The sequence below is a fragment of the Misgurnus anguillicaudatus genome, chromosome 14 (assembly GCF_027580225.2).
Source record: "Misgurnus anguillicaudatus chromosome 14, ASM2758022v2, whole genome shotgun sequence".
Lineage (NCBI taxonomy): Eukaryota > Metazoa > Chordata > Actinopteri > Cypriniformes > Cobitidae > Misgurnus > Misgurnus anguillicaudatus.
Window position 1 is genome coordinate 10831599 of NC_073350.2, and position 22647 is coordinate 10854245.

General features: G+C 36.5%; 1 protein-coding gene across 4 annotated transcripts in view; it reads right to left on the bottom strand.

Annotated features, from left to right (window-relative positions):
• Positions 1-22647, bottom strand: part of ptprga (protein tyrosine phosphatase receptor type Ga) — a 327465-nt gene that overhangs the window by 14849 nt on the left and 289969 nt on the right. For 3 of the 4 annotated variants that reach the window (XM_073875862.1, XM_073875863.1, XM_073875864.1), the window contains 7 exons: positions 21088-21220; positions 14648-14739; positions 8310-8401; positions 4023-4119; positions 3847-3929; positions 3627-3761; positions 1797-1931 (listed from right to left, as the gene is read on the bottom strand). In XM_073875862.1, the coding sequence (XP_073731963.1) occupies positions 1797-1931; positions 3627-3761; positions 3847-3929; positions 4023-4119; positions 8310-8401; positions 14648-14739; positions 21088-21220 (767 nt within the window). Of the gene's footprint in view, positions 1-1796; positions 1932-3626; positions 3762-3846; positions 3930-4022; positions 4120-8309; positions 8402-14647; positions 14740-15665; positions 15706-21087; positions 21221-22647 lie in introns of all 4 variants that reach the window. The other variant, XM_073875865.1, reaches the window with a different exon arrangement.

Below are 22647 nucleotides of genomic sequence, written 5' to 3' on the forward strand. Positions count from 1 at the left end.
GACTTTGCTGCCGTAACATGGCTGCAGCAGGCGCAGTGATATTACGCAGCAGCCGAAAATAGTCCACTTGGTAACTTTTAATAACTACAGAAGAGTCAAGTTTTAAACTCTTTCGGTCATTTTTTAGTGCAATGCTAATGGTCTAATCAGATTCAATGGATTATGCTAAAAGTGCTAGCGCCAAACCCGGAGATCAGCTGAATGGATTCCAAAAAGGTAAAAAAATCAAATGTTTCACCCTCTAAAGGGGACATTTCACAAGTTTTTTTTTTTAGATGTAAAATAAATCTTTGGTGAAGTATGTGAAGTTTTAGCCCATAATACCATATAGATAATTTATTATTACATGTTAAAATTGACACTTTGTAGGTGTGAGCAAAAATTTGCCGTTTTTGGGTGTGTCCTTTAAAATGCATATGAGGTGCTATTATTATAATAAGATCCCCTTTTGACATCATAAGGGGAGTCAAATTTCAATAATTTTTTCACATGCTTGCAGAGAATGGTTTACCAAAACTAAGTTACTGGGATGATCTTTTTCACATTTTCTAGGTTAATAGAAGCAATGGAGACCCAATTATAGCACTTAAACATGGAAAAAGTCAGATTCTCATGATGTGTCCCTTTAATACATTTTAACAAATGTCTCCGTTGTTTCTAAATCAATTTTAAAAGAACATTTGGTCCCTTAAAATGTAGCACATTTGCAACATCAAAAAGTGTCATATGCAACCAACTCAATGTCTCTCTAAGTCAACAAACACAGGCAGGCTCGAATAATCCGCTCTTCCTCACATAACCCTAACTTGACATTCAGGACTCACCACACAGATCTTTGATATCCATGTGAAGAAGCGTGTCAGCTTTCTAACACGATTACCATACAAATGTGAATATTTTTCTCCACATGCATCGAACAGGCGACACCCAAGCTCATATTTATAGCGACTGCAATAAAAGCCGCTCACAGTGGCCTTTGTGCGGCTCAGCGTGCAATGAAAGAGATTTACGGGCAGTGCAGATCGCCCTTTCACTAACACCGTGAAGGCCAGGACCTCAAATAAGCTTCTTAAGACTTTTCCTCTGACTTTTAACTCTTAACCCCATCACAATTCAGTTCACAGGTGAGGGAAAGAAGGTCAAACCGAGAGATTCAGAAATAAGGACATCTACGGTTTTTAACATGTGTCTGTTTGGTTTTAAGAAAGACAATTTGAAGGGCACATATTATGCCTATTTTTTCATTTTAACTTTGTAATATAAGTTTCAGGTGTGGCTTGAATGTGTCTGTGACGTTTTGACTCAAAGTACCCCACAGCTCATTTGTTATAGCATGTTCAAAATGCCTTTTTTTGGGTGGGAGCAAAAAAGTGCTGTTTTCATGTCTGTACCTTTAAATGCAAATGAGCTACAGCTCCTCACTCCCTTACTAACAGACAGTCAGCGCTTTTGGTTAAAAACAGATCTGATTCCTGTGAATACAATCTGAGCGCTACAGCGTGCTAACAAACACATTTAAAAAAGCTTTTGGATAAAATTAAGCAGTTAGTCAGTGGGCATGGGCGGGGCTTGATCAGTGTGACATCACATTAGCAAAAGAATCAAAACAGCATGTTTATGGAGACTGTTTTGGTTTAACTGGGATTAAAAAAGAAGGAGTGTGGATTTTGTTCATTGTCGGGTTGTTGTGTACACACTGCCAACACCCAATTATGTCCAAACACCTTGTAAAAGTGAATAAGGAACAAAGATTTGAGAAGGACAAATGTAGGAGGAGATATGGGAGCTGCGTTTACCTTTTTTACTTTGGTGTTTCTGATGGTGAAGATGCGGAGTGTGTAGCAGGCCATTACTTTGGTTCTCTTTAATGTCACCACGATATTGCCGTACTCCTCATTGTTTTCTGTCGGCCAGTACTGGTCACATTTTCTTCTGTGGGGCACGCATAGAAATGGGAATGGTCAACTTTTTGGACAATTTTACTCAGTTTAAAAGCTTAAATGCCTACATAGCTATTCAAACACGTCATTCATAATGTTCGACTTAAAGGTGGGGTGCATGATCTCTGAAAGCCAATGTTGATATTTGAAATCACCTAAACAAACACGCCCCTACCCCAATAGAATCTGGACCTTCTTTTGATAGACCTGCCCCACACATACGCAACCCAGGCAAGGGGTTAGTAGTCACGCCCCCTACTGCTGATTGGTTACAAGTGTGTTTTGGTACTCAGCCCGACTTCCTTTCCAAAGTGTTTTTCAAAAATCATGCACCCCGCCCTTAACTACTTAAAGGGATAGCTTACCCAAAAATAAAAATTATGTCATCATTTATTCACTCTCATGGTGTTACAAACCTGTTTAAATTTCTTTGTTTTAACGAACATGAAGGAAGATATTTTGAGGATAGTTTGTAACCAAACCAATCAGAAGCACCATTGACTTCCATAGTATGAAAAAAACACTATGAAAGTCAGTGGGGCCTTTTATATGTATACAGATTTATACAGGTTTGTAACAACATGAGAGTGAGTAAATAATGACTAAATTTTCATTTTTGGGTGATCTATCCCTTCAATATTTTACTATGGTAAAAAGTCTTCGTGTGCACTATCCCGTCCTGCCCGTATGAGCATTCATAAACAGAGCAAAATGTCTACTTGAGATATTTAAATGGGTGATTCTCACGAAACCATTGAAACACCACGGCACTAATGATTTTAGCTTTAAAATGTGTAATATAGTAACATTAAAAAGCATCAGAATTAACACAATACTGTGTTCTACCTTGCACAATGTGTGATTTCAACATAAGAATTTATAATTGTAAATTTTATCTCATTTTCTGCTGAAATTCTCATTACCGCAATGTGTCCGGCTGTGTTTGAACATGCGTTATGTTGTAATTTAATCAAATTAACACAAAAATATTAAGAAAAAAAATAAATGGATGTTTTGCTAGACTACTTTAGATGACAGAAAAAATATTTACTGAATATTCATGTATAATAATAATGAAGAAAAATTAGGAAAATGATGTGTCCATGCCTGATGTTCTCATCCTCCGCAACATTTTTTGAGAACAGTTTAAGCACACATACAGAATTTTAATAAAGTTTGATTTTGAGTGACCAAGCACATGGACCAGTTACTTCAAGATGGCTACCAGGTAAGATCATTTTTTTTACAGTTAATTTGAAATATTGTCTTGTCAGAATGCTTACACGACATTTTGATTATCATTACCGCAACAGATGCTTATTAAATGTTAATTTAATTAATAGAAGCATAATACTTTGATTTTAAATGCATGTGCAGAATCTCCGAATTATGTTCTTTTAGGTTTGTCATGTCATTTTGAAAATATGTCAGTGTCGATGTTTTCTGACTGTTGCGGTAATGAGATTTTTTAGCACTAATTTTTTTAATTATGTTACAAAAAGTGTTAAATGATAAGTAAAAGTTTTTAAATTAATGTTCCCATTTACTCCAGACTTTGTTTTTCAATGTCTGGTGGGAAAAAAAGTAAATTTAAGCAATTTTTACATTTTCATGCTTGACATTTTTAAAACCAAGTTTTCGTGAGAATCACCCAAATGCAATAGATGATGAATGGATTCAACTCACTCTGCCTTTCTCTACCAGGTTGGTGATCATGACTATAATGCCAGTGTTTTGCTCCCACACCATCCGCCAAAAGTCCTCAAATGTGGACTTGAGTGGACCCTGTGCAGCGATGTATGCCTTAGGCTTATTATAGCCCTGTATAGATACATGAATATAAGTTCATCACACATATTAACACCGGTCACGAATGCTGTAGTAGATGTCTGTAGACGTCACTCACATCTACATAGTTGGCATTAATGTAATCGCTGTGTTTGGAGTCTTTGCCAGCCAGCGGTCTGAGCTTTACTCTACTGTGGTCATCTGGAGGAAGAACAAGAGATGGAGAGTTAGAGACACACTTGTGTGCATGCATCATGTGTATAATCATACAAAGAGAACGAAAGAGAGACTCACAGGCTATGATGTTGATGTATCTGTTTTTGTGCTTATTATCCGGGTGATTGGAGTGTTCGGATGTGATCTTCAAATCTGCTGTGCAGCGCTGCACTTCCTATAACACACACACAAACACACGTTGGCATATAAAATCTCACAAAATGTCACTGTGATATCATGCAACTGGTGTCATTTTTCAAAAACAACCTGCTTTTATATTATTAAAAGACTGTCTGGTATACTTGATTCTGATTGGTCAGTTGTGACATTCAGAGGTCTGAGCACTAAGACTAATAACTCAACAAACAAGTCATCATGTTTACTGTAACACTCCTCTGTCTCCTTTCTCATGCCAGGTTTGAATGTGTAACAAAGCAACTATTAAAATATATCAAATCAATATTTAGTGTCTAGTTATGTACTCATGTTAGGCTACATTTACTGCAGAATGCCAAACTTTTCCAAGTGCCTCCTTTTTTGTCTTTGTCTATGCTTTCCTCCCAAGAATTCCCCTAAAAACTCATACTTGGGCCACACATAATCTCCGTGCCAATACCCTTCCAGTCCTCCTCGGCTCTCATGATCGCATGTTTTTTTTTGGCCGCACAAAGCCACTTGTCAGAGGTTCTGTCCAAAGGAGCTTTGGCACAGTTGTCTTTTCTCTTTCTCTCTGCTCAGTAGGGGCGGGGAAAGAGAGATAGAGTATTGGAGGAGAAAGGGTTAGAAACTAAAGAAGAAATTCACTGAGGGAAAACAGCCCCTACTTCCCAATGTCCATCAAGCCCACACACACACATACATTTAGAGCCACTTCCATGCGTCAATCAAGCCACTATGGGACAAAGGGGCCAAACAAGGGGCCCTGGAGGAACCTCAGTGACCCACACACCTCCCCTCTTCTCCTCATGTTCTCTTTAAACTTTACACAGTGACCTGAATCTAACAACCACAGAGAGAGAAAGATACAGAATGCAAAGATACAAGATACACAGACTTTCTGACTGCAAATGTATCATGTTTGTATTAATGCGATAAACTACACAAAAACAATTAACCTGCTTTCATATTATTACACGATTCTCTGAAATACTTGATGGTGATTGGTCAGTTGTGACATTCAGAGGTTTGACCACTGATCTATATAAATGACTGGATTGCGCATGACGTCACAACGTGCTCATTCTGAAATCTATATAAATAATCATACTTTGTACCGTATGTGCATGCAATAATTTGCTGGTTTTATGTTATCTAAACTTACAAGTTACCTAAACTTATTTAGAGAAATAACGCTGACCGTGTAGCTGAATGTCATAAAAAACTTTATTTATACCCGTGTCATTAACAGAACCCAGCAGACACACTCACCTTTACGTTTTTTATAAATCCATTTTCCTGCCCGATTAAAGCATAAACATTGCAAATAACACCAGAATTAACAGTAAATTTACGTACACATATCCTAAAAATAATCTTGCGTGACTGATACGCTGTAAAGCGGGTGAATCTTAAACATGATTTTGAATGGAAGTCAATGACGCTCTCTGCCGGTTGGGTATACCAAGATGGCGGCTCGAACTCTGCGCTGGCTTCACCTCACGCTGTTACGTTAAGCGTTCTATGCGCAATCCAGTCATTTATATAAATCAGTAGGTTTGACCAATAATGCTGCGTACACACCAAACGCGAAGCATCAAGCACGCATTATTTACGAAGAGGCAAATAATGCGTGCTATCGTGGCAATCGCTTTAGTTGACATGTGGTTACTCTGCTAGGACACCAGATGACTACTTTAGAAGTGTTGTTGCTTTAAGAGGAGTGGGAAATGTCATAATTACGATTTCCGAGCATGATCAAACTAAGTCGTATTTATGAGTGGGAAACTCAGGATTATGCAGAGTTGTGATGTCGAACAGGACGTTTAAGTTTAAATATTGATTTGAAATATTTTATTTGCTCATTTTTAACGAATGCAGACCTTCCGCGAGGAAAACCCGTTTACGTTTTAAGACGTTCAGATGTCATGAACACACTATTTGGTTGAATCAGATTCATTTGTAAATATAATGTCATGTTATTAAAATACATATTTTTGAGTAATATTACAATGTACCTGTCAAAATGATTTGCAACCCCCATGCGTTATTATTTTTGAGCGGTTGTTATCTGGAAATAACAAACCTGCAAATGTGCGACTGGCCAATCAGAATCAAGCCGCATAAGAAGTACAAAATTACTAGGTGCATTTGAAAGCAGCCTGACTTCATACATCTACAAATAAATCACCATTTTGTTATAAATCATTGGAAAAATTGCATAAAAAAAGTGATTTATTTTGTTTATGGTTGTCACCTAGTTTGATATTTTGTTAATCAATACAATTTCATGGTGTATATTCATTCCCTGGGAATCAAGTTTATGACCTTGCGGCTGCTATGCACTACTGGTTTAGTTACAAGAAAATGAGGCTTAACTAGTAAAGCATGGTGCAACATCACGTTCGTGGGTTTGCTTGCCACGACATGCACAGTGATAAAATTTAAATCAGAATGCATTATAATAACACAAGAAACGGTGTTTGTGAATGTCACATAACATGGTATTTTATAGTAATTAAAATAATACCATAGTACATGGTCCCAAAAATGACTGTACTTCTTGATACCACAGAATGGAAAGAATGGTGATAGTTCCCAAACTTGTCATTTTGCAACTCACTCAAATGGGTGATTCTCACGAAACCATTGAAACACCACGGCACTAATGATTTTAGCTTTAAAATGTGTAATATAGTAACATTAAAAAGCATCAGAATTAACACAATACTGTGTTCTATCTTGCACAATGTGTGATTTCAACATAAGAATTTATAATTGTAAATTTTATCTCATTTTCTGCTGAAATTCTCATTACCGCAATGTGTCCGGCTGTGTTTGAACATGCGTTATGTTGCAATTTAATCAAATTAACACAAAAATATTAAATGGATGTTTTGCTAGACTACTTTAGATGACAGAAAAAATATTTACTGAATATTCATGTATAATAATAATGAAGAAAAATTAGGAAAATGATGTGTCCATGCCTGATTTTCTCATCCTCTGCAACACTTTTTGAGAACAGTTTAAGCACACATACAGAATTTTAATAAAGTTTGATTTTGAGTGACCAAGCACATGGACCAGTTATTTCAAGATGGCTACCAGGTAAGATCTTTTTTACAGTTAATTTGAAATATTGTCTTGTCAGAATGCTTACACAACATTTTGATTATCATTACCGCAACAGATGCTTATTAAATGTTAATTTAATTAATAGAAGCATAATACTTTGATTTTAAATGCATGTGCAGAATCTCCAAATTATGTTCTTTCAGGTTTGTCATGTCATTTTGAAAATATGTCATTGTTGATGTTTTCTGACTGTTGCGGTAATGAGATTTTTAAGGACTAATTTTTTTAATGATGTTACAAAAAGTGTTAAATGATAAGTAAAAGTTTTTAAATTAATGTTCCCATTTACTCCAGACTTTGTTTTTCAATGTCTGGTGGGAAAAAAAGTAAATTTAAGCAATTTTTACGTTTTCATGCTTGACATTTTTAAAACCAAGTTTTCGTGAGAATCACCCATATATGTATAATCTATCCCAGGACCCACCAACGTATTTAAAAAAAAAAAAAAACACATTTTACCTCTTTTATAAGGAATTTTGTTAATGAAATGTAAGTTTAATTGAAATATCAAAATAATTTATGGTATATCATTATGTTTTCGTTCATATTCATACAGTTAAATTAATACACTATCTAGTGTGTGTGTGTGTGTGTGTGTGTGTGTGTGTACGTAGCTTGGTCCTTCAGGTGATGTTCCTAAGCCAAATATCTCAGATTGTTCACCGTTATTCAGCTGTGCCCTTGACAGGACGAGCAGATGTCGTGGCTCAAGACTCAATGAATAACTAATTACTGCTCATTCTTGTACAAACTGCCATCACATTAGCCTGACAGAACGTTGTTGTGGTTTTTTGGCCTCCAGCGCCACAAAAACACGCACAGCACAGAGTCCAAAAAACTCACGGCACGGCTCAGATGGCCTCATTTATTCTCATGAACTGGCCGGGCAACTCTGCCAGAAATAACAAACATCCGCGTGGGGATCCCGGCCCAGCTGTTCACAGACAGCCACCAGAACCTGAACCACTGCAGCGAAACCACCAGAACCACACGAGACCGGTCTCTGAGAGTTTGTGTAAATTCAGGAGCGGGATACTACTGTGGGTGTGTTTGTGTGGGAGAAGATCTTACCTCAAAGTCTTCTGAGAATCCATGCTGATTATTGGAATAGAGCTCGGAAACGTGTTTGTAAAACTGCTTGACAGGAATGGCCTCCATATCGTCTGAAACAGAGCCAGAAAAAATATGTTGAACATTTTGTGACATGAAAACCATAAAACTGGACATGAGGTCAGAGGAGACCCTGTAAACTCGGTCCTTGAGAGCCAGTGACCTTCATGACTTTGTGTCAAGGTCAAAAACAACAGGGTTTACTCATGTAGTTCAAGTACAATAATATCAAACAGAGGGCTGTTTTTTCTGTGATTACTTTAAGGCTGATAATTTACAGATCAAAAATCCTGAACAGATTCAGACTCTTTAACTGACACACAGAATAAGCCGACAAGCTGTCATTTAGATCTATCTGTATATACATGTGTGTGGATAAGCACATAAAGCTTAAAAGAAACAAAATTACTCACAAACAAGCATCAAAAGCACATTTTCCTTAATAAACGTAATAAACCTTACTGTGTGTTTCACTATGATATCCTCAACACTATTTTACTATATTATATTATGGCATACTATAGTATTAGTATAGCATTGCATAGCAAACTATAGTACAGACCCTACAGCAGATAGCTGAAAGGGTCATTTGGGTCTCTCTTCCTCCACACGCTGTATCAGCAAAGCTGACAGTAGTCCGGATGACCCCACACACCCCTTTCATCAACTCTTCACCCTCCTGTCATCAGGGACGAGGTACAGAAACATTCGAGCCCTCTTTAATGACATTATGAAGGAAATTGGAACGATGGGGGATGTCATTTCACCATCCAGAAATGCATGGAGTGAAAACCAAGGATTGGGCGGATATTAATTCATTGACAGGCAACGATGACAGGGGATGAGCCATTATTTAAAATCAGAATTTCTCTGAATTTACAAATCCTTTTTTTGGGATATGTAAGTACATAGCTGGGTGATTCTCACAAAATCCAGATTTAAAAGGTGTGCAGCATCAGATTTTTTAAAAAGCCTTTGAAGCCAATTTGTTTTTTGCACATATAAGATTAAGGTCTGAACTTACTTTTTAGAAGATTTAAAAATATTTCCTATAGAATTATTTACATTTTTTAGATTATTATTATAAAAAATGATCATTAGCACAACATGATATTACATTAAATATATGCATTTACAAACTCATGTTTCAGAAATGAGAACTAAAAAGTGGTCTTGGTACTATGACACACAAAATTTCAACTTTTATCTGGAGAGAAAAAATAAGAATTGCTTACCTGGTAGCCATCTTGAGTGTCACAGTCAATTATGTCCCTTCAAACTATTTTTTTTAAATGTTTGTTCTTTGAGGGCTTAAAAAATTATTGAAAATTGTTGCGGAGGATGAGAAATTTGGTCTTGGACACATTAATATTCCTTATTATTGTCTTTACATTTACCAATGATCACCAAATACCACATGTTTTTTTTTACTGTAAATGTTCATAGTATAAAATGCACTGAAGCCTTTTATTTTTTAGATTTTTTAATTGTAAATATTTCAATGTTAAAGAACCCAAATCCAGTCAAGGACACGTTGCGGTAATGAATATTTTCCCCTTAAATGGAAAAAACAACAAAATTGGTTTGTATGATGTCATTTGAAATCATGTGCAAAATACTACATAAAGAGATGTTTGTAACTGTATGCTTCTTATTTTGATAGCATTTACTTTTTTTATCAAAATGTTTCATGATACCTCATAAGTCTCATTTCATGAGAATCACCCAGCTGCATGAAATATATCACACTGTGCAAGCAGTTTTTTTAGATACTTTATTTAAAAAAAATCATACATATTGTGCCTTAAAGGCGGGGTGCATGATCTCTGAAAGCCAATGTTGACTTTGAAATCTCCCAAACAAACACGCCACTATCCCAACAGAATCTGGACCTTCTTTTGATAGACCTGCCCCACACATATGTCGGTTAGTAGACACCCCCCTTACTGCTGATTGGTTACAAGTGTGTTTTGCTAGTCGGTCCAACTCCCTTTTCCAAAGTGTTTTTCAAAAATCACGCACCCCGCCTTTAACTTTACACTTGCACATTGCGCATTTCATAAAAAGGACAAAAAAATCAGTATATCATGTATGCTTCTCTCACTGTAAAAAATCTTTTTTCACTTACATTTTTAAGTTTAATCAACTTGGATTTAATTTTAACTGTATTGATTAGTGATGAGTTGCTGGAACTTATAAAATAAAGTTGACATAACTCACTTGACTTGACATGTTAATCCTAGTTGATTAAACATTCCCCTTTTGCACATTTTGTAAAATGTTACTGTTTTTCTTCATCTCAGGGACACACCTGCACTGTATGTTGTCTTAGTCTTCTATGTCAAGGTTGTAAGCCTTGCAAATAGTCATGTTTTGTCTGCTTTCAAATGTTTAGTTTCTATATTGAATGTTTATATTTCTATACTGAATGAGCACTATGCTGCGTCCAAACTGATTGCACTATATTTTATATGCACTATTTTAATTCTTTTTATTTCTCTTGTTTTTTATTCTTATTTTTAACTGTTTTATACTTTTATTCCTGTTTTATTCTTTTTCACACATTTAGTTTTTCACATTTATTTTCTTTTAATTGATATTTAAAATTCATGTATATTTTATTTCTTGTTTTCTCATTTCTATGTAAAGCACTTTGAATGACCTCTGTGTATGAAATGTGCTATACAAATAAACTTGCCTTGCCTTGCCTGCCTATATGAGCTATCTAGATCTTTTCCTTTAGCTTTTATTTTAGCTTTTTTAACCTATTTAATCTCATTTAAATATTACAGTACAGGATAGTAATATTTACAATTATGTATAGTATATACAGTTTTGTAATCGTGTGCTGTCTGTAGCACCATGGTCGTAGAGGAACACTGTAATAAGTCAGTGGGTTTGACTTGAATCCTCCACAAAATACCCTACTGCACCAGGCAATAAAACATAAAAACATATTTCATATCACTTTAACAAAACATTAGCGTAAATTTTTAATTTAAAATGCTAAATGTGATTGAGAGAGAGAGAGATTACGGTGCACACTAAATAGATCTTTGTAAATACCAAGCCCAGTCTTAGCCAAGCTGGCACACAGATGCCTAAATTGGATTGAGGGCACCATGCCACCCCTATTGTGAGTTGTGCCATGGCTTAACAATGAAAATTGGTTCCAATGAAGTGCTTATGGGAAAGCCCAAGCAAATCAATGGCTCTCGTTGCATTAAGATCTTGGCCCCAGTCGCCAGAACGGATTCCACCGCAGCGACTAAAATCTTCGGACCCCAAATACTGTCCACTTCTGTTCCACTGCACTCTCTGTTAATCATTTACCCAATAACACACACAGACAATGAGCCAAAGTAAGATACTGGCCAAGAAGAGTCATTTTCTTGGCTCCTATCCTAATGGCTAATGTGTATGCATGTCAAAGAGTGTGTGTGGGAGCAGAGGGTCAAGATGAATGCCAGCTGTCTTCTCTGGAAACCGCAGCGACCCCAAACCAACCTAACAAGACCTGCGATTCCTTAAATCTACTCAACAGTGTCTCTTTTGACTCACACTCATATTTTGCTCACAAATATATAAAGCTCTTAAATCCAGTTTACAGTAAACAAAAGTCAATGATGAAACTAAAGTCATTTCTGAACATTTTAAATGGCACTCCAGCATTACACAATGCTGACTGGCAAGGTCAGTAGCAATAAAAGTGTAGTGATTGTAATAGTAGTCACTATGGTGCTTGGGTGCTATGTGTGGTTGTCAGGGTGTTTCTATGCTAAAGTGTTCTGAAAACCTAAAAGTGCATGTATATGCCAGTGCGGTGCTGCAAGTGGTTGCCATGTAGTTGCCAAGGTGTCTGATTGCTTTCATAGCATGTTTCTATGGTATTGGTATACTATGGTATTCCTATAAAGTCAAGTTATTCTGATAGCATTATAGCACATGCTACGCCATTGCTAGCATGTCGTGGGTGCAGACAAGTTTCTGTACAATTGCCCAGAAGTTCTGCTTGTGTTATGGCACATTACTATGCCATTGTTAGAAAGTTGTGGGTGATTGCCAGGGAGTTGCCAAGGTGTCTGATTGCTTTATAGCAAATACTATACCATTGCTAACGAGTTGTGGGTGATTGCCAGGGAGTTGCCAAAGTGTCTGATTGCTTTATAGCACGTACTTTGCCATTGCTAACATGTTGTGGGTGGTTGCCAGGGAGTTGCTATGCAGTTGCTAAGGTGTCTGATTGCTTTATAGCACATACTACACCATTGCTAGCGTGTTGGAGTACCAACAAGCTGCTAAACAATTCCTCTGGAGTTCTGTTTGTGTTATAGCATGTTACTATGCCATTGCTACAAAGTTGTGGGTAGTTGCCTGGGACTTGCTACACAGTTGCAAACATGTTTTACTAGCTTTATAGTATGTTACCATGCAATTGCTAGCATGTTCTGGGTGGTTGCCAGGGAGTTGCTATGCAGTTGCCAACATGTTCTGATAGTTTTATAGTGCGTAACTATGCCATTGCTAGCAAGTTGTGGGTGGTTGCAAGGGAGTTGCTATGCACCTGCCAAGGTATTCGGATTGCTTCATGGCTCGTTACTATGCCATTGCTAACGAGTTGTCGGTGGTTGCCAGGGAGTCTGACTTGCAGTGGTTCTCAATTCCAGTCCTCAGGTCCCCCTAAAACACCTGATTCAGTTAACCAGCTTGTTAGTGTGTTAATTAAGGAGCCTGATGAGTGAAATCAGGTGTTTCATTTAAGGAGACATCTAAAACATTCCGGGAGGGGGGCTCAAGGACTGGAATTGGGAACCACTGCTTTATAGCACATACTATGCCATTGCTAACATTTTGTGGGCCGGCAAATTGCCATATAGTTACTCAGGAGTTCTGATTGTGTTATAACATGTTACTACGCCATTGCTAACGTGTTGTGGGTGGTTGCCAGGGAGATGCCATGCAGTTGCCAAGGTGTCTGGTTGCTTTATAGCACGTACTATGCCCTTGCTAACGTTTTGTGGTCCGGCAAGTTGCTATACAGTAACCAGGAGTTCTGATTGTGTTATAACATGTTACTACGCCATTGCTAACGTGTTGTGGGTGGTTGCCAGGGAGATGCTATGCAGTTGCCAATGTGTCTGATTGCTTTATAGCACGTACTACGCCACTGCTAATGCATTGTGGGTGCCGGTAAGTTGCTATATAGTTGCCCAGGAGTTCTGATTGTGTTATAGCATATTACTATGCCATTGCTAGCAAGTAGTGGGAGGTTGCCAAGGAGTTGCTATGCAGTTGCCAAGGTGTCGGATTGCTTTACAGCACATACTACGACATTGCTAACATGTTCTGGGTGGTTGCCAGGAAGTTGCTATGCAGTTGCCAAGGTATCTGATTGTTTTATAGCACGTACTACACCATTGCTAGTGTGTTGTGGGTGCCAGCGAGTTGCTATACAGTTGCCCAGGAGTTCTGATAGTTTTATAGCGTAATACTATGCCATTGCTAGAAAGTTGTGGGTGGTTCCCAGGCAGTTGCTATGCAGGTGACAACATGTTCATATAGCTTCATAGTACATTGCTATGCCATTGCTAGCATGTTCTGGGTGGTTGCCAGGAAGTTGCTATACAGTTATCAAAGTGCTGTGATTGCCTTACAGCATGTTACTATGCAGTTGCTAGGGTTTTGTGGGTAGTTGCTTACTGTACTTAGTGCAAACAGACCAACCCTCAAGTCTCTATAATATCATCTGGCAAATCTAGGACCATTCATCGGCCAATTCCCATAATTTTAAAATACCAAATTAGCCTCATCAACATCCTGGCCAAGCAGAAGGTAGGTTAACCTAATGTATAAAACATTAGTAACATTACTACAAACACAAGATGGCGCTTCACTCTCAAAGCATGCTTGTGAGTACATCTGGTTTTCTCCCTATTTCCCAGGAGCTGAAAACTTCATCAGATCCACTTCATGTCAAAATCAATGCATGCATGGATTTTTACATTCACGGGTCATTACACTAATCACACAGAATAAGAGGCTGTAGAGCGCACAGAATTAAGGTCTTACACACACACACACACAGTTAAAAATCTCATGTAATCCAACCTGTTACCCATATGGCAACAGGTAAACAAGAAAGACACATACTCAAATACCACTCCAGCATTTGATCATATCACAGCACCTGCTGATAGCTATCAATGACTGCTGCCACACCTGACCTAGAATCAGTGTGAACGTTTCTATGGGTTCAAGATAAAATTTGACTGATCAGAGACAAATTCGATGAAGCCTACCTGGAATGGGAATAACAGGTATACTCTCATTGGGTACAACTCTGGGAGAGTTACTGTCTTCCACGTAGAAATGAGCCGTTTGGAAACACCTCCTAAAAAACAGAAATAGAAAGAGCGAGACAGTCATAACACAGTCATAGACAACACATCAACATTAGCTTAATGTTGCCATCAGGTGTGGTTTATGTAACGATCTCCACCAGAGTAAACACAGATGCTGCTGGGGATGTTTGACAGGATTAAGGTGAACTTTGAACTCTCTATCTAAAGCGTAAATCAATTCAAACACAGATTACGGCGGACACTTCAAACACATTTTTTTTCTTTAAGGGTCAATTCACATACTTTCTTAAAGGGACAGTCGTCATTTGCATACTCTTGTGTCTTTTGAAACGTTATTTTATTTGTATGATCATATAGATAACTTTTAAAATATTTCGTATGGTTTTTAGAATATGACGGCTGCTGGTCACCATCTACTATAGCGATAGAAAGATGACATAAGAATGAACAATTCCTTTAAACTTATATTTAGGTACTTTGCTTTAGTAAAAATCAAATGACTACAGACATCATTTTAGCATGTCCCCAAAGAAAGAAATGGAGGACAAGTTTGTTCCAAAACACAGGTAGTGTCAGTAATCCCACATGCATTTCTTTTCTCTCATGCAAAAAATGTACTCTATATTTTCATACTAAAACTCTACGTACAACCAGACTGACTGAAGCGCATATACTATAGTTCACAACACACAACTTGTTGTGGATCTCCATTGTAAAAAAAGAAAAACTAAGGCTGTCATGAGAACAGATATCTGCTACAGACGTCAATACCATAAACTGGTTTTACTTCTTTTGTCAAGCTCACCAGAGAACCCATAAGAGAACAAACCTACAGCCAGTAACAAAACACACAGAAATCAAGAGAGACAGGTAGGAATTGGCTGTTTGAAAGTTACCAAAAGCCCACGTTTTTGACGTCAACTCAACAAGTCAGCAGGAGTTTTGTCTGCCCTACCTGTATTTGATGCACAGAAGAGAACATAAGCTGTTCATCCCTGCAAAGACCGAGGGATTTTAAAAGTGGAAGGAGACAGCAGGATCCACATGCTTCCCCTGAGAAACACCAAGTGTATGTGTGTGTGATAGAGAGAGAGAGAGAGAGAGAGAGAGAGAGAGAGAGAGAGAGAGAGAGAGAGAGAGAGACTGGGGTGGAGAGAGGGTTGGTCCTGACATATCACATGCACAGGACTTTACACAAGAGCGAGAGCTGCCGGGGTCAGTCGTGAACAGTCCACTGATCTCAGATCAGCCCAGAACTGCTCAAAAGACACCTGCTGCCTTTCCCTCTGGATACACGCACGCACACACAGTACACTAAACCAGCTGGACACTCCTTTGTGTTCAACTCCTCCATTCTTTTGTTTAATTCCATTTAACTTCATTCTGACCAAAGAAAGAATGAGATGCAGAAAAACACACCAGAATAACAAACAAGAACAAAAACCTAGTGAGTGTTGAACAACAAAATACATGGATCATAAAACGCATAGCTTGAACAAGCCATCTGCCAAATGCCTAAATATATAAATGTAATGAAAAAGTTTAAAGGGATAGTTCACCCAAAAATGAAAATGATGTCATGCTTTATTCACCCTGAAGTTGTTATCAAACTTGTATAAATTGCTAAACACAGAGGACGATATTTTGAAGAATGTTTCTAAAGGAAATCTGAGGCACCATTTACTTCAATAGTAAGAGAAAATAATACTATGGAAGTGAATGGTGCCCCTGATATGTTTGCTTATAAACATTATTTAAGATATCTTCCTTTGTGTTCAGCAGAAAAAAGTAGTTTATACAGGTTATTTGTCTGGTGCTAGCACTTTTAGCCTACCTTAGCACAATCCATTGAATCTGATTAGACCATTAGCATCGCGCTAAAAAATAACCAGAATTTTGATATTTTTCCTATTTAAAACTTGACTCTTCTGTAGTTACATCGGGTACTAAGACCAACATAAAATTAAAAGCTGTGATTTTCTAAATATCGAAAAATATCAAAACTCTTCGGTTATTTTTTTAGCGCGGTGCTAATGGTCTAATCAGATTCAATGGATTGTGCTAAGCTATGCTAAAAGTGCCAGCGCCAGACCAGGAGATCAGCTGAATGGATTTCAAAACGGTAAAAATCTAATGTTTAACTCTTGCGGAGCTGGAAAATGAGCATATTTTCAAAAAAAGTGGAGTGTTACTTTAATGTTTGGGTAAACTATCCCTTTAAGACGGACTAGATTTAAAGGGATAGTACACTTAAGAGGGACAATTCTGTCACTATTAACTCATCATGTCAATCCTTACATGAAACATAAAAGCAAATCCTTTTTAATATAGTGAAAGTGAACGGGGACTGTTAAGGTAAAAAAAATCATTAAAAATAAATCATTACCCAACTTGCTGTTCTAGCTAAACAACAATTTCAGCGAATCGCGTTTTGTCCTTTTCTGAGCTCGACAGCCTCTGGTTACTGTATGAGTTTGGGAAAGAGTCACAAATGACATGCGTCCGCTGTGAACATTTCTCCGAGAGGATTCAGACCCGAGCTGTCAGAGAAACCCTCCCTAAAGGCACTGCGAAATTTCATGCTTAACAGGTCTGATCTGTGGAACAAAAGCAGGGCCGGGGCGAGCAGGAAATGTTGAGTGTTATTAGCACACACATTACTTTAACCAGTCAAACTGGACACTGTGCCTGAGGCATTTATTGTGTAGCTTCACATGAATAATCGCACCGCTGTAACACAATGCCTGAGTCATTAAATACCTCTGAAGTGAATTATGTACAACATGTTGCAGTCGGCGGCTACGTGGCAGTGATGAAGTTATTGGCTTTGTGTCCTCTGTGGACACGTTTGCTTTGTACAAAACCTTGTGCACTACCTTGCTAAACACAGTCTATATAGGCCTTCTTAACTGGCATCCAACCCTTTAAGAAATATGAGTGTATTTATATGTTAGGGATGCACTGATATAAAATTTGTGTACTGATACTGATATTTGATTACTTATTACATCTACTGATAGTTTAGCTTTTTACTCCTGGTTTCAAAGTACTATGTCATGAAATCCTTGAAGTGCAGAGCATACAAACTGCAATATATTTATTTAATCTTACATATTTATCGACTGTTTTTTAACAATTGCCCAATGTCATATATTTAAAAAAAATGCTTTTATCTGCTGATTATAGGCTGATATATCTATACATTCATAGTCTTTATATATTATTTTTATAATTTTATATAAAACGCACGTGAAATTGTAGTCATTGGAGACATTCACGTGGAAATTCGGTTCATGGGAGGGGCTTCGACGACTTACCTGTAATCACGTCAGTACTAGGGCAAGCTCGTGATTGGTTAACGCGCGCCGCATCGTCCATGCGCTCCACGCCATTCGTGCCGCAGGGTGCCTATTCGCTTCTTTGCATTGACTTAACATGTAAATCATGTATCATTTTTTTAAATATATGTTTAAATGTTTTAAATGCATGCATCAGGTTTATTTCAATGCACATTGTGTATTATGTTGATTTTATGTAATAAAAAATTACGTTTGCACCATTTTTATGAAAGTTAAGAATGAATAGACCTAAAATTGTTAAATGGTGTAACCGCCAAAGAATGAGAAATATTAAATATTTTATCCACCTTAATGGCATGTAAGTGCAAGCATAAAAAAAACATTTAAGTTATTTCTAAATGTAATATTTAATGCGTTTTTGTAATATTTGTCCTGACATGTGCTGAAAACAGCTCTGTTTTCTAAATAATCTTTGAGAAATGATGTAAAAATGTATGTAAAAAAATCATATTACACTAAACTAGATTATATTTTATTCTACTTTTTAATGAAAATATTTATATAAAAAAAAAATAGTTATACCAATTGACACAGACCGGTTATTGACATTTTTGCAATTATCCCCCAAATATTCTTTCTAAATGAAATAAAACCAGAAAAAAAAATAATAATAATAATGTATGCAAGTAATCTACAAATTTATTTTGAAATTTTAACCATTTTACATTAATTAACGTCACGTCATTGACCCATTATATATTATTTATTTATTAATATTAATTATATATTATTGATTTTTTACATAGATTAGAAATGAGAAACGTCATTCTTTCGACAGTCTAATCATCTTTTGAGTTTGATGCAATGCATTCTGGAATTTCTTGTTCCATGACACATATCTGCATTAAATTTTGGACAAAATAATATTATAGTGTAATTGTGCATCTCAGAGACTTTGCATTCTGGAGAGCAAATACTTCCAAAATACTACCAAAATCTATGGCCGCTTACTAGATTTAGATGTTTTCCTGTGCTTTAATGGTGAGACCATAGCGTTTGCACCGCAAAGGTCAAAGGTTTTATCGCAGGGAACAAACATACTGATAAAAGAAATGTATAGATTACATTCGAGTCGCTTAGGATAAAAGCATCTGCTAAATGCGCTAATGTAATGTTCGGGGAACTCAATCGAACTGAAGAGACTCCTGTGCATACCTCCGATCTTTGTCATAACACAGGAAAAAGGGAGAGGTTAAAGAAAGAAAAGATTTAAAAATACAACACCATAAAGGAGAGGAAATAGTTGTAAACTAAAGAGCTTGAGGTGTGTGTGCGTTAGAGATAAATGAATATTTGACTTGGATTGTTTCCATGAGACGGTCACAGGAAGTGTCACATCCTAGTTAATGTTTCCAGGTGGACTTCAGACATCGTAACACACAATCCACAAACCCCCACACCGCAAACACACACAAATGTTCTCAGCTAAATCTAAATGGGAACATACAGTACCGTAAACACGCGGCACATGCGTTTTCATGTAAACACACCGGTGTCAACGTATGGGACATAAGATATGCATAAACAGATATGCATGAACACAAAACCACACACACGCGCACACTGCGGTGTGACAGAAGGTAAGGATATCTGATCTAACATAGACAGAGACATTAGCGTGTACTGTTAAAGCTAATCTCAGCTAGTCTGCTGAGCAGATTAAAACTAAAGACACACATAAGCGCACACACACAAGTTAATGGTGGATCATTACATCTGAAGTCTATTCTAATACCCAACAAACCTCCAAATAGATTTCCCAGCATCCTTTGCACCCCAACCACACAATAATCCCCATCAAATAATAGATCTTGCTTTTCATGTATTATATTGGCAACTAAGACGATGACTGATGCAAATTTTGTTTCTCTCTTTGGTGTATTACATCAGACAGCAGAGGGTTTGGCAAAGGCTAAACTTTTTCACGACCCCCTGCTACTGCATGACCCCTGGGTTTCAGAGGAGGGAGCAGATGGCCGTTTTCGAGACCAGGGCGGAGAGCCCGGAGCTGTGGAGAGAATACTGGCACAGGGACTGAGACACGGTGATAGTGTGATCAAGTGCCATAGAGACACTTTATTCAAAACTTACGGATATAAAAAAATAAGCAAATCGACCTAGCTACACTGACAAGACAGATTATGACCAAGCAGACACGTCAAATCTGAGAATATAGACGAGAATGGAGGACAGTTTTTAAAGCCTAATATAGTTTTACCTTGATTTCTGGCAAACTTCCCCCAGGAACACCTGAATGCCTCCCCCCTTTCCAAAAAATCTTGCGTCCCCCCTGAACGCCCCTGATGAGAAACGCTGGTGTAGATGCATTGTTTATTGTTAGCTCATGTAAACTAAGGTATCCAACAAATGGAATCTTATTGAAAAAGTTTTACATTTTTTCAATATAAAATATACTATAACATGCTAAACATTTTCTATTTCAGAGCAGGTTTTGGGTCAAATAAATTTTTCCCACTATTTTTACAAAGCATGACACCCAAAATAATTAAACGCACATATATATCTTATTATTAGACACTTTTACATCGTCTCAGGTGTGACCATGGCAACAGGGCCCCAGTAACCACTTCTGCATCACCCCATCACTTCAGCAATGCCCTAAGGAAAGCCTCTCTCTATCTTACTTATTGTCACCAGAGACACATCACACACACTTTATACACGTTCGACCCACACACTTCTAACTGGTTTTCATTCTCCATCAGGGCCCAGGGGACACCGGAGGCCCCAGAGTGATAAACTACAAGCTACAGGATTCAAATTGACACAAACACGCATAGCTGCCAAACTCTAAAGCAATAAAACAGATGAAGTGTTTAAAAGCGATAGACATTCACCTGCAAGACTTTGCCTGATTCAATCAGAGAATCGCTTGTATCTATCTAAATGAGTCAGTCTGGAGATCAGTGATTCGGTGGGAGTCCTTCCATCAGTCTGTCAGCGATTCATTGAGTCAGAAAGAAAGTGAATCTGTCAGTATGGGTCAGTGTCACTCACCTCCAGTAGACGAGGACGGCCAGCAGCAGGATGAGGCAGAGGAAGGTAAGCGCAGACACCACCACCAGAGGGATGATCCACTCCATCCTGCCTGCAACAGGCACTGGGTACATACTGGAGACGGGCGTACGTTCTGAAACAAACAGACACACCCACCCACAGGGTTAACATTAACAATCTGTAGGTATAGGAAAGAGAGGTTATGTTACACAGTTACAGACACATCTGAAGGTTCATATACATAAAACATTTCTGATTATTTTCTTTAATTTATAAGCAATAATAATTAATGCAATAATAGTAAAAAATAATAATAGCCACATCTGAAAGTCCATGTGAAAATTTAAACAAAGCTTAGTGGCTAAAAGACTATAAATTGATACATTTCTGACATTTTTCAAAAATTATTTATTAGTTTATATGATTTATAAACAACAATACTAATATTAATACTAATACTACTAATAATAATATCCACATTTCAAGGTTCATGTAAAAATACAACCTGAATGATTATACATAATACATTTCTGACTTTAAAAAATATTATTTTCTATTATTTATAAATAATAATAATAATAATAATAATAGTAACAACAACAACAACAACAACATCCAAATCTGAAGGTTCATGTAAAAATACAAACTGAATGATTACACAATACATTTCTAACACTTTAAAAAAAATATTATTTTCTATTATTTATAAATAATAATAATAATAATAATAATAATAATGATAATAATAATATCAACATCTGAAGGTTCATGTAAAAATACAAACTGAATGATTATACATAATACATTTCTGAAACTTCTTAAAAATTATTATTTTCTATTATTTATAAATAATAATAATAATAAATAATAATAATAATAATATTCACATCTGAGGGTTCATGTAAAAATACAAACTGAATGATTATACATAATACATTTCTGAAACTTCTTAAAAATTATTATTTTCTATTATTTATTGATAATAATAATAATAATAATAATAATAATAATAATAATAATAATAATAATAATATCCACGTCTGAAGGTTCATGTAAAAATACAAACTGAATGATTATACATAATACATTTCTGACACTTTTTAAAACTTATTTATTATTTTCTATTATTATACAAATAACAATAATATCCACATCTAAAGGTTCATGTAAAAATACAAACATAAAAGTGGCTGACCTGTTGATACATTTCTGTCAATTTTTTTTCAATAGTGAATGCTGATAATTGCAATTATACATATTTTAATGTTGATCATGCACTAGTAGTAGTAGTAGTAGTAGTAGTAGTAGTAGTAGTAGTAGTAGTAGTAGTAGTAGTAGTAGTAGTAGTAGTAGTAGTAGTAGTAGAAGTAGTAGTAGTAGTAGTAATTTTATACTACTTTAATATTATTATTATTATTATTATTATTATTATTATTATTATTATTATTATTATTATTATTATTATTATTAAAAATAATAACAATAATATTAAAGTAAAACAATTAAATTGCATAAGAATAATATAAGAAAACGTAGACTTATTATTCGACATTGTTTACT